The sequence below is a fragment of the Mustela nivalis genome, assembly GCF_964662115.1.
Source record: "Mustela nivalis genome assembly, chromosome: 2".
In the NCBI taxonomy this organism is placed as follows: Eukaryota; Metazoa; Chordata; class Mammalia; order Carnivora; family Mustelidae; genus Mustela; species Mustela nivalis.
Genome location: NC_139021.1, coordinates 37,918,122 through 37,931,764, shown reverse-complemented (window position 1 = coordinate 37,931,764; position 13,643 = coordinate 37,918,122). Strand labels below are relative to the sequence as shown.

At 41.9% G+C, this 13,643-nt stretch overlaps 1 protein-coding gene across 1 annotated transcript in view; it reads left to right on the top strand.

Annotated features, from left to right (window-relative positions):
- Positions 1-13,643, top strand: part of LAPTM4B (lysosomal protein transmembrane 4 beta) — a 76,787-nt gene that overhangs the window by 31,078 nt on the left and 32,066 nt on the right. The window contains exon 2 of the mRNA XM_082722806.1: positions 83-194. Within this exon, the coding sequence (XP_082578932.1) occupies positions 83-194 (112 nt within the window). The remainder of the gene's footprint in view (positions 1-82; positions 195-13,643) is intronic.

The window sequence follows — 13,643 nt, the reverse complement described above, 5'->3', positions numbered from 1 at the left end:
TGCTGATGTTAAGTACCATGTGGTCAGTTTAAGTTCTTATGATAGGGACCATTTCCTGGGCTTCTTATTTCTCTCCCTGCAGGTCATCAACGCTGTGGTGCTGCTGGTTCTGCTGAGCGCCCTGGCGGACCCGGACCAGTACCACTTCTCAAGTTCTGAGCTGGGAGGCGACTTTGAGTTCATGGATGATGCCAGTAAGTACATCAGATGGCAGCTGTCGTCGCTCTTCTCTGGGTATTTTTCAAGGGCGGGGAATCCTGCCGCCAGGTCTTCCTGTTAAATTACAAATATTGATTTGTGGGCCCATTTGAACTGATACTTCCCTTTCTTTCCGTCGTTACAAATCAGATCAACAGATACTTTCGTGCTGCTTGAGCTCTGCTGCTGTTCTAAGTGCAGGAGTCTAAGTAGATGTCTCTTCTTTTCCTTTTTTTTTAAATTAAATTTTTAAAAATTTTTTATAAACATAAAATGTATTTTTAACCCCAGGAGTACAGGTCTGTGAATCGCCAGGTTTACACACTTCCCAGCACTCACCATAGCACATACCCTCCCCAATGTCCATAACCCCAACCACCCTCCCCTGACACCCCCTTCCTCCCCCCCCCCCACCTTACATTAACTTTTTGTTTAAAGAAAGTTAATTTTTTAAATTATTGCTTTGTTGTTTTTTACCCTGGGCCTTTTTAGCCTTCTTTTAAAAATTTTTTTAATTTTTAAAAAATTTTATTTATATATTTGATAGAGATCACAAGTAGGCAGAGAGGCAGGCAGAGGAGAGGAGGAAGCAGGCTCCCTGCTGCATAGAGAGCCCAATGCGGGGCTAGATCCCAGGACCTCGGGATCATGACCTGGGCTGAAGGCACAAGCTTCAACCCACTGAGCCACCCAGGTGCCCCATAGCCTTTTTTTTTTTTTTTTTAAATAAGATTTTATTTATTTGTCATCTACACAGCGAGAGAGGGAACACAAGCAGGGGAATTGAGAGAAGGAGAAACAGGCTTTGCCTGGAGCAGGGAGCCCAACATGATGCTTGGTCCCAGGACCCTGGGATCATGACCAGAGCTGAAGGCAGGTGCTTAATGACTGAACCACTCAGGTGCCCCCACCTTTTGGCCTTTTTAAGAGGATGGGGAGTAAATGGCAGGAAGCAGGGTCATAAGGATCATGCATATCTATCTCATTGTGTCTTCTCTTATGTTTCTGTATTTACCTTTTTTCTAGGAGATGATCATTCTCTGTTCCAGAAGCTCTGTTGCTCATTATTTGGTGGACTTGGGCCTTTTTCCAATAAGTAGAAACATACACAGGAATGTGGATGTGTGATAGACCATGAGGAGGCTGGGCTCCTCCAGCTTTAAGGTCATAGACACCTGAACATTTTATAATTACAGTCATGCTGTGTCCACACTGCCTGAAAGGGGCAGTGTTATGCATAATCCCAAACAAAAGATCATGTGAATATAATTGTCATTGGCTTTGGAGAACTGTAAATGCATTTTAAGAAAAATGTTGGGGCAAAATGAGTAAGGTGGGGAGACAGTGACTCGAGATGCAGGTTTGGGACAGACTGGGAACATTCAGAAGACTGAGGCTTGTGGATTCTGTTCCCAGGGTGAGAACATCGCTGTTCAGTGGCTTTTAGTAATTCAGCGGTTATGCATTGATGTGTGTTTTATGCAGATCCCTTTCATTGCTGAGAGGAGGATGCATTTAGGAGACTGGTGCATGAGTATAGAGGCCTGGAGACTAGTTCGGGGTGTTTCCCTGTGATCCAGGCTGCACTGAGGATGGGGAAGAGGGTGGCTTTTGGAGGTAGGATTGATAGACCTTGTTAGTGTGGGTGAGGAAGGGAGGGAGGAATCAGATGATCCTTGCTTTCAAGCTTGAATAAAAGACTGATCACTAGGGGGAAGAGAGTCTGGGTTCGGGAGATGAGTGCTTATCTAGGGGAGGGAACTTGGCTTTGCTTTGAGTAACTCAGAGAGGTGGTTAGGAGTCTGTGCTCTGAAGCAGAAGACCTTAGTTTAAATCCTGACTGTCATATATTAAATGTGTTGACATGGGGCTAGTCAGTTACCTTTGTGTGCCTTCCATTCCCCCACTGAGAGATAGGGGAGATCATAGTATCTGCCTCGTGGGATTGTCGTGGTGACAATTCCAGTGCATTGGATGTTTCTCTCATATGTCATATATTTAAAAGAAATGAATGAAGAGTTTGTAATTACAGTTAGGACTCTATCAGTCATTTAAGTCACATGTTAAATCAGTTAGTACATGAAAAAAACAAAACAAAACACATAGAATGGGTTCTGGCCCATAGTAAATGCCAGTATATTTTGCTCTTTTACTAACCATTCTTACTTAGGTATGTTGCAGCTAAAACACGAGCTGCGGAGAGATTAAAAAGGTGGTTGGCTATGTGACTCTGTAAGCAGAACCCAGACGTCTGGGCTGTAAATTGAGGACATCAGCCTAGAAATGGGATTTATGTTAAGGACATAGTGAAGGGGAAAAGGAAAGGGGTACCAGATTGAGCCCTGGAGGAGTCCCGTCGGTAGAGGCCAGAACAGGAGCCTGAGAGCAAACTGGTAATGAAATAAACAGAAAACCAGGAGATGCTTTTCTTTTCTCTTCTCTATTTTTTTTCCTTCTCTTCTCTTTTCTTCTCTTCTCTCCTCTCCTCTCCTCTCTCCTCTTTTCTTTTTGTTTCATTGAAGATTTCTTTATTTTAGATTTTATGAAGAGGGAAAAGGGAGAGCATGAATTGGGGGAGGGAGGAGCGCAGAGGGAAAGGAACAAGCAGACTCTGCGCTGAGCATGGAGCTCGACATGGGGCTCAGTCTCATGGCCCTGAGATCATGACCTGAGCCAAAACCAAGCCTGCTGAGCCACCCAGGCGCCCCCAGGAGACGCCTTCTGTCACCTTCTACCACCCTAGCTTTGTGATCTGTACTAAATCGTCAGGACATTACATTCTCCTGGGGTGTGGGACCTTGTCCGACTGAGACGGGACTTCCGCTATAACATTGCTCCTTCTCATGATTTTGAATAACCCATGGATTCTTCCAAAAAGGATAATGAGTCCATTAATACTAAATTAATATCTCTGCCTTCCTTCCCCTGAGCTAAAAGACGATGTAAGCTATAGACATAATGTCTGGTTGACATTTAAAAACAAACTACCTTTAGCCGTTTCCAGTAGCGGGTTTCCATTTCTAAAGTAATTGAGGTTAGAAAAAGAAGTTTTAAATGATACAGCTATAGTGTTCTCTGAATCATATAGTAACACTATATGCCTTGATCTAATTGCAAGAGATTAAGCTGGGTAATGAGTCTCTGACAGTATAGGCTTAATTTAGCTGGCTTAAATGACTTGCTAGTACTTAAGAGTTTAAAATAGTAGTTGTTCTCTGATGTCCTGGATATTAATTCCAGTGCATTGGATGTTTCTCTCATATGTCATACGTTTAAAAGAAATGAATGAAGAGTTTGTAATTACTGTTAGGACTCTATCAGTCATTTAAGTCACATGTTATAAAAAGGTACAGAAGAGTGGATAGCAACTTGAGTCTTTTTTTAACTTCTTTGCTTACATTCTTTTTCATATGGTTAGATCGCCCCCCCTTTTTTTTAAACAGGACATTTTATTTTATTTCTTTTTGTTTTCTTTTTCTTTTTCTTTTTTTTTTTTAAGATTTTATTTATTTGACAGAGACAACAGCGAGAGAGGGAACACCAGCAGTGGGGTGAGAGAGGGAGAAGAAGCAGGCTTTCCATGGAGGGGGAAGCCCGACTTGGGGCTCGATCCCTGGACCCTGGGATCATGCATGACTTGAGCCAAAGACAGACAGATGCTCAATGACTGAGCCACCCAGGCGCCCCTGGATCTCCTTTTTTAAACAGAACGATATTTATTTGAGAGAGATAGAACATGTGCATGTGTGCAAGAGAGAGAGCAGGAGCAAGGGAAAAGGGAGAAGGAGAAGCAGACTTCTTCCTGAGACTCCCTGGGATCATGACCTGAAGCCAAAGGCTAATGCTTGACTGACTGAGCCACCCAGGTGCCATGCACTGCCCCCTAACTTTAATGTGGAGCTTGAACTCAGAACCTTGAAGTCAAGACCTGAGCTGAGATCAAGAGTCAGATGCCTCATCCACTAAGCCACCTAGGTGCCCCATCTCCTTCTTAAAACAAATTTTTTAGGTCAGAGTTCATTGTGTTTGACAAGCCTTCCTATATTTAACTCACACATGGATAGAATTAAATAATTCTTGAAATGGGTACAAGCAATTGCTTTAAATAGCAATTTTAAGTTGCTATCTTTTTTGGAGTGGTGGTGGCAATCTGCAGATTTTATCCAGGACAGAGCGGGAATGTGTTCTCACTTTTTCCCATATGGTATTTTCCTAAAATGATCTGGTAGAGTAAGATTTATTGTTTACATCAAAACGAGGCATATGGGAGAATCCTCTGGGATAAAGAAAGAAAGTAGGATTTCTTCTTGTAAAAAAAAAAAAAAATTTGGCCCTTTAACATTTGTATTTTTATATGTTATATGATGCAAAAATGTTAGTGATAATACATATTTATAATTTCTAGATAAATATTTTTATGTCCCCCCCCCCCAAGTTGACTACACTAAGAAAGAATGAGGAATTGTCATAGGTTGGAGGAAACTAAAGAGACAAAACTAAATGTAGTACAAGATCCTGGCTTGGATTCTGCAACAGAAAAAGGACAATAAAAGGGAGACATGATAAGTTCACACAAGTTTTTGTAGTTTAATTAAGAGTACTATAAAAGTGTTAATATCCTGTTTTTTTTTTTTTTTAAGATCTTTATTTATTTATTTGATAGAGATCACAAGTAGGCAGAAAATCAGGCAGAGGAGAGGCGGAAGCAGGCTCCCACTGAACAGAGAGCCCAATGTGGGACTTGATCCCAGGACCCCAAGATCATGACCTGAGCCAAAGGCGGAGGCTTTAAACCACTGAGCCACCCGGGCGCCCCAAGCATCTGACTCTTGGTTTTGGTTCAGGTCACGATCTCAGGGTTGTGAGATTGACGCCTGAGTTCGGCTCCCCACTGGGTGTTCAGTCTGCTTGGGATTCTCTGTCTCCTTCCCCCGCTGTCTATATCCCCTGCAACACGTGCATGCCTCTTTCTCTCTCTCTCATTAATTAATGAAAATATAAGAAATAGGGGAAAAAAAAGAATGATTGGCTAGGGCTTTCCATATGGCTGTTTTTTAAAAAAAATTTTAAAGATTTTATTTATTTGGCAGAGATCACAAGTAGGCAGAGGGGCAAGCAGAAAGAGAGGGGAAAGCAGGCTCCCCGCTGAGCAGAGAGCCCAATGCGGGGCTCGATCCCAGGACCCTGGGATCATGACCTGAGCCGAAGGCAGAGGCTTTAACCCACTGAGCCACCCAGGTGCCACTCCATATGGCTCTTGACATCACAGAGTAGAGCTCTCCTTGCTCTATCATTTGGAGAGGATCCCAGGCTGCCTGCCTGCTATCTGTTCACATACCCCCATAGAAGCCTGACAGTCAGTCTGCACAGCTTGTCCACTGTGCATAAGGATCCCCGCAGTCTTGAGGAAGTAGACATACCCATGTTGCAGCAGCTGGGGAAGTAGAGCCGTAGGAACCTTTACCCTTTACTTTCATCATCCACCCTCCACCCTCCACCCTCCCATCTGTGTATTTACCTTTTAAATCACGTGGCTCAAAAGGTTGCATATTCTACACATTGACCACTTCTTGCTTTTTTTTTTTTTTTTAAATAAAGATAATTCAATGAACATTGTCAAGGGAGATTTTTTTTTTAACTAAGATGTAGATGTATGAAGACCACTAGGGATAATGGAAGTGATGTGGATAATCAAAGCCACAGAGACTGTCCTAGACCTGAAGGAGTGGTGGGAGGCTGTGGTTACTGGATCTGGGAATGAGGGACTCTTACAGGGTTAACCTCTTATTTAGGACAAGTGGCCTCTGGTCTAGGGCCACAGCCAGCCCAAGGCACCCTCTCCTTGCCTCTGCTCTCCTGTCTGGACTGCTGACTGGAATCCAGTCAGGCCAGAGGGCACTGGAGGCTGCTGATAGCCCATGCAGGTCTGCTTTTTTGGGCCAGAGAACTGGATGGTGAAAGGCCAATGAAGACATCTGAGAACAATCATTCACTCACTTACCTGGGTGTTCACGTAATCCGACTGTTCGGCTTGGTGCACATTTTCCCACTTCACCTACAGGAGCAAGGAACTTTGCTAATGGGGTATCTGGGTGGTTCAGCTTCGGCTCAGTTCATGATCTCAGTGTCCTCGGATTGAGCCCTGCATTGGACTCCCAGGTTGTCAGGAAGCCTGCTTCTCCCTCTCCCACTCACCCTGCTTGTATTCCTTCTCTCTTCTCTGTCTCTGTCTCAATAAAATCTCACAACCCCCTTCCACCCCAAAACTTCGCTAAGTGTCTTTTTTAAAGTTATGTACGTTAAGCCAGGGCGCCTGGGTGGTTCAGTCAGTTAAGTGTCTTCCTTCTGCTCAGGTCATGATCTTCGGGTCCTGGGATCAAATGCCACATGGGGGGCTCTCTGCTCAGTGGGGAGCCTGCCTCTCCCTCTGCCTCTGCCTGCAGCTCCCCCTACTCATGCACACACTCTCTCTGTCCAATAAATAAGTAAAATCTTTAAAAATATATAAAATTAGAGTCCGTTCCTCTTTAAAAAAAGGTTTATTGGAAAGAGAGAGGGAGAGAGCGAGAGCGCGAGCCGGCAGGGGAGGGGCAGAGGGAGAGAAAGAATCCTGAAGCAGATTTCCTGGCTGAACTTGGCGGAGCCAGAGCCAGTGCCCGTGCTGGCTTGATGGCACAGCCCTGAGATCATGACCTGAGCTGAAAGCAAGATGAGTTGAGTGCTTAACAAACTGAGCTGCCCCAGGGGCTCCCCCTGCAGATTCCTTTGATTGGTTTGAGGTTCCAGGTTGGACAGGGAGTGCGCAGGAACCAGAAGTATGCGCTCAAGCATCCTGTGCTTTTCCTTCTGTGTTCTTTTTTTCAGAAATCTTCCAACTATTCTTTCTTGTTTTTTCTCCTATGCTTTAGCATCAACTTGTCCACTTCTTTCCCCCCTGCAGCTTCTTTGATGATGAATTTTGTTATTGGTGTTTGAGTTCCAATGTGTTTGAAATCAGGATGTGATCTACCATGTAGCATGGGTTTAGTGTGAGGATCTTGTTTTTTCTTCACATCTTTGTTTTGGAAAAATTCAAACCTTTCAGAAAAGTTTGGTGTACAATGAATACATGCCTTGCTGTTTTCATTAGTAATAATTTGGAGTTTTTATTTTTTATAGAATTATCTCTTAAATAGTGACTAGGTATGAAACAGTATATATTTTTTTTCAATTCATTTGAGAGAGTGAGTGCCAGTAGGGGGGAGGGTTAGAGGGAGAGGGAGAAGCAGACTCCCCACTGAGCAGGGAACCCTGATGTGGGCTCAGGGGCTGGATCCCCAGACGCCGCGATCATGACCTGAGCCAAAGACAGATGCTTAACTGACTGAGCCACCCAGGTTTCCGAGTATAAAGCAGTATTTACAGAATACCAAATAACTTGTGTACCCACCACTCATTTTAAGAAGTTGAATTTTTACCTTACTTTCGAAAGAGTCCAGTGGGTCCCTTTCTGATGCATATGCTTTCCTCTGATCTCAGAGGTAGCCATTTACTGAACTGTTGACCATCTCTTTGCCTTTCTTCATAGATGTATACATATATTTGTATCACTGATTGATCTACTGTTTATTTTCATGCTGAATCATAGGCTGGATTCACATAGTCTGCCTCCTGAGACTCTCTTTTTCAGTTGTGTTGATGAGAAAGGTACTCAGACACTTGTTAAAGATGGTAAGGACAACTTTAGTCAAGAGGGGTTGTGCAGTAGGGGAAGGAGGTCAAGCTCAACTCCACCTCCAGCAAGGATGATAGCCATGGGGCAGCTGGGGGTGGGTGGATAGAAATTGACTGAGTAGAAACAGCAAGGCTGGAGAGTTTGTTGCTAGACAGCTCAATAGGATTTTTGCTGAAGGCAAACCAGAGTGGCACGTTGAGGAATTTGATCAGATACTAGGATGATCCGATACCAAGGAGAAGGGTTATCAGTGAGCTGAGTCAGCAGGTTATTGCTCAGACTAGACGGGATGGGCCATGGGCAGGGCCCAAGGTGTTTGGCGGAGAGAGTTGTCGTTACGTGTCTCCATCTATCTGGGGAGTCCTTTCTGCTTCCAGCACCGTGCTGCAAGGAAGTCTGGAAAATGCAGATGGTAGGTTTCTAGCCTCTGCAGAATAGGCAGACCCACTAGAAGGTGGGAGTGAATGCTCAGTGCCAGTTCCCCACTGCAGACATGCTATAGCGTACAGTGAGCCTGATCTGTCCTCCTTTTTCAGAAATCTTCCAACTATTCTTTCTTGTTTTTTCTCCTATGCTTTAGCATCAACTTGTCCAGTTCTTGGGCAGTTCTGTTGCATATTTGTTAATTACAGATGTTAAACTTACTGATTAACTAGGGAGAAGTGACACCTTACATGTGGTATTTTGTCTAGTTACACGTTTTTTTAAAAAACGGCATTTTTGAGGGGTGCCTGGATGGCCGTGAGCTGAAGGCAGATGCTTAATGATCCCAGGAACCCCACATCGGGTTCCCAGGTTGGCAGGGAGCCTGCTTCTCCCTCTACCACTCTCTCTGCTTGTGTTCTTTCTCTCGCTGTCTTGCTTTCTTGTCAAAAGAGTAAAATCCTTAAAGAAAAAAAATGGCATTATTGAGGTAATAATTTATATACTCTAAACTTAACCCATTTAAAATGTACAAGTCAATGAGTTTTAGTGAATTTACAGAGATCCGTAACACTTTTAAAATATCTGATTACAGGGGCGCCTGGGTGGCTCAGTCGTTAAGCGTCTGCCTTTGGCTCAGGTCATGATCCCAGGGTCTTAGGCTCAAGCCCTGCATCAAGCTCCCTGCTCAGCGGAGAGCCTGCTTCTCCCTCTCTGACCCCCCTCCCCCTGCTTATGTGCCCTCTTTCACTGTGTCTCTCTCTCTGTCAAATAAATCTCAAAAAAAAAAAATCTGATTACAGGGGCACCTGGGTGGCTCAGTTGATTAGTATCTGACTCTTTGATTTTTAGCTCAGGTCATGATCTCAGGGTTGTGAGATGGAGTCCTGAACTGGGCTCCACACTGGATGTGGAGCCTGCTTAAGATTCTCTCTCTCCCTTTGCCCCACTCCTGCTCAGGCTTACATGCTGTCTAAAAATAAGTTAGTAAATAAAATGTCTGGTTACAACTTAAAACTTAATAGTTAATACAGATCTTCTTCAGTGTCCCATGAGTAATGTTTCTAAAACTTTTCCTATACGTATGGATTGTACATGTTTTTATTTTTTTATTTGTTTTTTTAAATTTTAATTCCAGTATTTAACACATAGTGTTATAATAGTGTCAGGGGTACAGTACAGTGTTTCAGCACCTCCATACAATACCCCCTGCTCTTTACAAGTGTCTTCCCTAATCCCCGGCACCTGTTTAAGCCATTCCCTCATCCTCTTCTTGTAACCATCAGTTTGTTCACTACAGTTCAGGGACTCTGTTTCTGGGTTTGTGTGTGTGTGTCTCTCTCTCTCTTCCTATGCTCATTTGTTTTGTTTCTTAACTTACACATGTGGATGAAGTCATATGGTATTTTTCTTTCGGTAACTGACTTATTTCACTTAACATTATACTTCTGGCTCCATCCATGTTGTTGTAAACAGGCAAGATATTACTCTTTCTCGTTGAGTAATACTCCATTGTACATATGCCAAATTGTCTTTATCCGTTCATCAGTTGACAGACACTTGGCTGCTTCCACAATTTGGCTATTGTAGGTAATGTAGGTAATCATAGGGGTGCATATATCCCTTTGATTTCTTTTTTTTGTGCTCTTGAGGTAAACAGCCAGTAGTGCCATTACTGGATCTCAGGGAGTTCTGTTTTTAACTTTGAAGAACCTCCATACAGGTTTCCTCAGTGGCTGCACCAGTTTGCATCCCCACCGGCAGTGCATGAGGGTTTCCTCACCAACACTTGTTGGTCCACATGTTGTTGATTTTAGCTATTCTGACTGGTGTGAGGAGGTATCTCACTCTGGTTTTGATTGCATTTCCCTGATGATGAGTGACATTGAGCATCTTTTCATGTGTCTGTTGGCCATCTAGATGTCTTTGGGGAAATGTCTGTTCATGTTGTTGCCCATATTTTAATTGGATTATTTGTTTTTTGGATGTTTAGTTTGATAAGTTCCTTTTTTTAGATACTAATTCTTTATTGAATATGTGATTTGCAGATACCTTCTCCCGTTTTTAGTTTTTTATTGTTGCACTGTGCAGAAACTTTTTATTTTGACATAGTCCCAGTAGTTTATCTTTTGCTTCCCTTGCCTCAGATGTATCTAGAAAAGCATTGCTACAGCCGATGACAGAGAAATTACTGCTGGTGTTCTCCTCAAGGATTTTAATGGTTTCAGGTTTCACATTTAGCTCCTGATCCATTTTGAGTTTATCTTTGTGTATGGTGTAAGAAACTGGTTCAGTTTCATTCTTTTGCATGTAGCTGTCCAGTGTTCCCAACACCATTTGTTGAAGAGACTGTCTTTTTTTCCTTAGATATTATTTTCTGCTTTGTTGAAAATTAATTGACCATATAATTGTGGGTTTATTTCTGGGTTTTCTATTCTGTTCTATTGATCTATGGGTCTGTGGTTGTGCCAGTACTATATGATGTAGTATAATTTGAAGACTGGAATGGTGATGCCTCCAGCTTTGTTTTTCTTTTTCAAGATTGCTTTGGCTATTTGGGCTCTTTTGTGGTTCCATATAAATTTTAGGTTTTTTTTTTTTTTCCTAGGTCTGTGAAAAATTTTGTAGTTTAATAGGGATTCCATTAAATCCATAGATGATTCATATTTTTTCATTAAATGTCTTTAAAATTTTAAAAATAAAGTTCTTTTGCTTTCTTCACCATGTGGTCTAGACACATATGTATCTTGGTTCTCTGGTGAGCATAATCACACCAAAAAAATGTAAATGATGTTTATTAGTTTTTCTTTCTCATTCTTTTTTTTTTTTTTTTTTTTTTTTTTTAAGATTTCATTTTTAAGTAAACTAGCCAGTGTGGGGCTCGGTCTTACATCCCCGAGATCAAGAGTCCCTTGCTCCACTGACTGAGTCAGCCAGGTGCCCTGGTTCTATTTTTCAATAGAGACTTAATTATGTCAGTATATATCTCAGTATAAGCATATAGCTGGCAAGAGCTAATTTCCTTATCTTAGAGGAGAAGGGGGAATGGGGAGTGACTGCTGAGGGTGTGGGGGATTTTTTGGGGAGAGTGAAAATATTCTGGAATTAGTGGTAATGAACTGTGCAGCTTTGTGATGATACCAAAAACTCACTGAACTATATACATGGTTTTAAAGAGTAATTTTTATGGCCTATGAATTAAATCTCAAAAAAAATAAAGAGGAAGGAAACAACCCTCTCCAAATAATCATGTCCTCCAATAAATTCTTTATTCCCCTTTTTCTGAAAATAATACTGTGCCCTCTGACCTCCCTTAGCTCTTCGTCAGTTCCCTCCTCTTGAATTCTTCCTCTCTCCCCAGTAGATGCTGAGCATCAAAAGAGAGGAATCTAGAGGTTCTCTAGATTATATCCTTAATGGTGTTTATTTCATATTACATACCTGTTGAGTGTTCAGAAAATAAATGCTGAATTTAAGAATAAAGTTGTAGGCGCCTAGGTAGCTCAGTGGGTTAAGCCTCTGCCTTTGGCTCAGGTCATGATCAGGTCGTGATCCTCAGGGTCCTGGGATCAAGCCCCACATCAGGTTCTCTGCTCAGCAGGGAGCCTGCTTTCTCCGCCCCCTCCCCCATCTCTCTGCCTACTTGTGATCTATCTGTCAAATAAAAAACCCTTAAAAAAATTAAAGTTAAAATTAAATTAAATTTAATTTAATTAAAGTAAAAATTAAGTTGTAAATTAGCCAGGTTACCAAAAAACTCTTCAGTCTGAATCTGCTTCAATAAAAAGTTGTAAACAGTTGCCACACACATAACAAAAAGTGTAATTTTAATGGAATAAAACTAGTGCCTAATTGCGTTCTCCTCCCCAAGCTTTTCAGTCTTAGAATGTGGGACCCTATATAGTATGGACTTGCTGAACCTGTGTTTTCTCTTTGCCCCCGTGGGCATTCAGAGCTTCGTATTTTGTGTGGGTAGCTCATAGTGTTGCTGCAGATCCATCTCAAAATAGTTCTCTAAACCTAACAGTGAGAATAGAGCCAGATAGTGTTGGTTTTCATAAACTGCGGTGTCAGGAATGTGGCCAAAAATGAGAGAAACTTGAGACGAAACAATAACTTATGACTACGGAAGTAAGATGGGAACATGAATCAAGTAGTTATCTAGCTAGCTCCCAAGTTCTATGGAAAAAGAACCAAATTGAAGAGATATAAGGGAAAGTGGAATTAGAAATAAGGGTATTTAAACATAAATACCATGGTATTCCATGACATTAAGGCCAAGAGACAACAATGCAAGAAATTATTTGGATCATATGAAAACACACATACCAACAAGGCCTACATACACCTTTTTTTGTATCAGAGGTCAGCATAGTAACGTTGAAAGAAAGAAATGGGGAAAATGACTTGGCAACATTGATGATAGACAAAAAGGGATTGTTCTTAATATACTCGGGAACCATAGCAAATGGCATTAGGAGAACACTTTCAGTTACAAGAAATAGAAACGCAGCTCAAATAGGAAAAAGTGAGGGGAAAGGAGCAGAAGAAAGAAATGGGAGATCTGGGTAATTACTTGGGAAAAAATACTCAGTCTCACCAATAATTGACAATACAGTGACTTAGAAAGAGAAAGGCATTTCAGAGAACTCCTTTACATGCCTATTCTGTTTCAATGATTGACTAAGTATCAGAAAACATGGTCTAATTAGCCTTCTGTGGCCTGTGGTGTAGCTTTTCTTGGGATCCTTTTCAAATTAGAACTGCATTATTAAAGCAGGAATTTAATTTAGGGAACAACATGAAGACAGTGTGCTCCGACTAGATTGCTACTGGGAGCTCCTTGTGCCAAGAATAAGTAAAGGTTGTCCCTGTCACTGAACAGTACTATTACTGATCGTAATTTTTATTACGAATATTAGAATAATAACCTCATTTACATGACGTAATTAAAAGGAATGAATTAAAAATAAAAGGAATGAATTTTAGGGGCTCTTGGGTGGCTCAGTCAGTTAAGCGTCCAGCTTTTGATCTCAGCTCTTGTCTCGATCTTAGGGTCGGGAGTTCAAGTCCTGTGTTGGGCTCCACGATGGGTGTGGAACCTGCTTAAATAAATAAGACAAATAAAATTAAAGGAATTCTAATCCCTCAGAGTAATTCATGTTCACCATGGTGCCCTATGCATTATTTCAGAGGAATCAACCTGTGCTCTCATTTGCTAGGAGAGAAGGCACGTGAACCTGCTTTATCTTAGCCCGCTCTGTGGTTTTATTCAGTTTACACTTTGATTCCTCCTAAGGGATTTCAC